Source organism: Echinops telfairi, unplaced genomic scaffold (genome assembly GCF_000313985.2).
Source record: "Echinops telfairi isolate 266 unplaced genomic scaffold, ASM31398v2 ScPeMD7_3533;HRSCAF=4204_0, whole genome shotgun sequence".
Taxonomy (NCBI): Eukaryota; Metazoa; Chordata; class Mammalia; order Afrosoricida; family Tenrecidae; genus Echinops; species Echinops telfairi.
In genome coordinates this window covers 34,072,580-34,075,904 of record NW_022107431.1, presented here as the reverse complement: position 1 = coordinate 34,075,904, position 3,325 = coordinate 34,072,580, and the positions used below count along the sequence as shown (strand labels likewise).

The 3,325-nt window shown below is 50.9% G+C and overlaps 1 protein-coding gene across 1 annotated transcript in view; it reads left to right on the top strand.

Moving 5' to 3' along the window:
- PDE7B (phosphodiesterase 7B) overlaps positions 1-2,648 on the top strand; it is a 353,046-nt gene extending 350,398 nt beyond the window's left edge. The window contains exon 13 of the mRNA XM_004702154.2: positions 2,371-2,648. Within this exon, the coding sequence (XP_004702211.1) occupies positions 2,371-2,648 (278 nt within the window). The remainder of the gene's footprint in view (positions 1-2,370) is intronic.
- The last annotated feature ends 677 nt before the right edge of the window (positions 2,649-3,325 follow it).

The window sequence follows — 3,325 nt, the reverse complement described above, 5'->3', positions numbered from 1 at the left end:
TAGATAGATAGATAGATAGATAGATAGATAGATAGATAGATAGATAGATAGAACCCACAGCCATCGAGTCAATCCTGATTCACAGGGACCCTGTTCTGTAGAATAGACCCACTCCTTGGGTTTTCAAGATTGGAACTGTTTAGAGGAGCAGAGAGCCTCATCTTTTCCCAAGATGTGGGAACCTTGCAGTTAGCAGCCTAACTCATAACCTGCTACACCATTAGGGCTCCTTCATATATCAAGGGTCAATTCAGGAATAGAGTGAGTTGATTTTTTTTTTAATATTGGGGTTTAGTATGTTAGGGTTTTTAATTTTTATACTTATGGTAAACAATAAGACTTCATAGTTCAAACTTTGATCTTTTAAATAGTTTAATTTGTCAAACTATTACTAGTATTAGAAATTAGAACAAAGAATTGTGAAGGGGTAAATAATATTCAAGAATAACCAAAAAACGAAAAATTCTTGTTGTCGACTTCCTACACAATGTTAACAAAATGTTAGATAAAGACATTGAGTCATTGGCTTATGTTTTCTTCCTTGGATTTAAATGACTTAACAATTTTAAGTTATATACTCATAAAAAACATGTGATACTGTAGAAATGTACAGTAATATTTGGCACTCTAAATCCTTTTTGCATTTTGGTATTGACCTCAAAGATCTGTTTGCTATTTATCCAATAAACAGATGATCAGATAAAGCTTTATAATCCACATAATTTATAAATATCCTGGGTTAGTTGTTGGCAGGTGTGGTGATACAGAAAAAAATTGCCTGTTCTCCTACACCTGCATTTTGAGGAAATATAATAAAACCTATATACAGCCAAAAGGCATGATGCAAGCTTACAGTGAACCTTACCTTTACTTAGTGCAACATGTAGAATATGGAAATGAGCAAAGCATGATTACACAGCACCAAGTCGGAAATAAGTCTGCAGACATACAAATAAGAAAGTCTAGCTTGTAGGATATTAAAACCCACTGCCAGCCAGTCAATTCCTGAATGGGCTTTAATATCCCACCATCTTTACTAAGCCTTTAAGCAGAATTTTCCAAAACCAAAAAACAAACCCGCGGTGGAGTCCGCTCCAACTCATAATAGGCCCAGAGGCCAGAAGGAACGACCCCCCAGCCTTTTCCAGGCTGTGAATCTTGGTGGACCCAGACACTGCAGCTCTCTCTCCCACAGAGCTGGGGGGGGGGGGAACCCCCACCCTTTAGGTTGGCAGCTGGGTGCTTTAACTGCTGCCCTACCAGGCCCACCTTCCTAGCAGGATTTAATGGGGGTAAAAATAAGAATTGAAAGTGAACTTCACACAATTGAAAAGTACGACAAATGACAAAGCTATACTTCTGAAAATACATCCTGTGGGAGGTACCTTCCTGAAGGCATTGCCCTCTACTCAGCCTCCACCCAGTCTCCCTAGAACCAACACTGGCTTGTGTTCCTTCCTTCCTAACTTCCTTCGTTCATGCCTTTCTCCCTCTGCCGCGTGATGGTAGCCTATCGTTATTATTGACAAGGCTCGAGGAAAAGGTGCCCTGGGGGCACCATAGGTGACACGTGGGGCTGCTACCCTAGGGTCAGCAGGTGGAAACCGCCAGGGAGAAATAAAGATGAGGCTTTCTGCTCCCATCGAGAGTGCCAGTCTCAGAAATCCCCATCGGGCTGCCAGGGGCCAGCATCAGCTTGAGGGCAGTGAGTTTGGTGTGGTTTGGGGGCTTTGATTGGTGTGGTTTGGGTTGGTAATTGCCGGGGAGCATTTGGCGTGGATGACATCATTTCATTGTCCTCCTGACCCTCAGGCTTTGCTTGGAGCACCCTCCTGGGACCCTGGAAGTGCTTTTGCAGCGTCTCCTAGCCTGCCTTCTTTACCCACAGAGCCCTGTCGGTGCAAAGATTACACGTTCAACAGTCCAACAAGGGTCCACGGTTGGAAGCCACCTGGCTGGCGCTGAAGGGAGAATGCCGCAGCAGTCTGCATTCATAAAGATGACAGTTCTGTTCTGCCCAGCAGGGTCGCTACGAGGCGGCCAATGCCGCCGCAACAGGTTCTGATTTGGCCTGATTTTGACCAGAAACAGACAGCCAAGTCTTAGTCCAGGGGAGCAGCCTGTAGACGGTTTTGAACCGCTAACCTTTCAGATACGAGATGAGACTTTAAGGGTTCCACTCTTGGGTGCTTGGTAGTCTCAGCTTTTGCGGTGTCGTTTATCCAGTGAACAGACAGACACGGAGAGGTGCGGGGGCAAGCCCGCGGGCACACCCCCGGCGCGATGAGTAGGGGCCGCGTGGGTTCGCCGCGGTCCCGGGGCGAGCAGGGCTTCTCGCGGGGCTCACGGCCATGCCTTGCTCTCCTCCAGGTTTCATGACCTACATCGTGGAGCCGCTCTTCGGGGAATGGGCGCGTTTCACCGGCAACAGCCCGCTCTCGGAGAACATGCTGAGCCATCTCACGCACAACAAGGCGCAGTGGACGAGCCTGCTGCGCTCGCAGCCCCGGAGCGGCGGCGACAGTGGCGGCCAGGGCGATGGCGATGGCAGCGGTGGCCCGGAGCCCGCCGGCCCGAGTCCGGAGGAGGAGGAGGAGGAGGAGGAGGAGGAGGAGGAGGCGCAGCCGGGCCCCGCCGACGCGCCCTAGGCCCTGCGCCCTGCGCCCTGCGCCCTGCGCCCTGCGCCCTGCGCCCTGCGCCGCGGACCCCAGCCGCCCACTTCCCAGCGAGCGAGCGGAGAGGGTGGAGCCGCCCCGGCAATGGACCCTCTGGACTCTCTGGGGGCAGATCTTGACCACCCTCCTCCTCCTCGTCCCGGATCTCCCCTCCTCTTTCCGAGTGTACAGAAGCCATTTGTCACCTCAGCTGAGTGTAGGGCCACGCCGCCACCCCCCGCGGAGAAGACTGGGCGTCAGAAGAGGTGCTTCTGCGTGTCCCCCAGGCCTTGGGTCACAGTGTGAGAGGCAGCGCTTCCGGCAGCGTCCAGAGCCGGTCCCGGCGCCCTCAGAGTGCTGAGCCCCAAGACCAAACCACCAGCATATTTGGAACCCCGCCTCGGTCTGTCGTGCAGGACGCAAAGGAGTGCGCGAGCGAGAAAGTACCTTCTATTTTAATAATAATGATTGTAAAGATAATAATAAATCTTTTTAACTTTTGTATTTTATGCACTACACAGTGGGTCTCAAACTCTGGACTAAGGTTCCTCCGTGTCCCCGAAGGGAACCAGGCAAGGAGTTCATTGTTTTGTTCCGGACTTGACGCTGGGGTCTTCTCCCGGGCAGAATCCGTGTTTCCTGTCCCGGTGAGGGAAGGTGCTCTTGAGCCC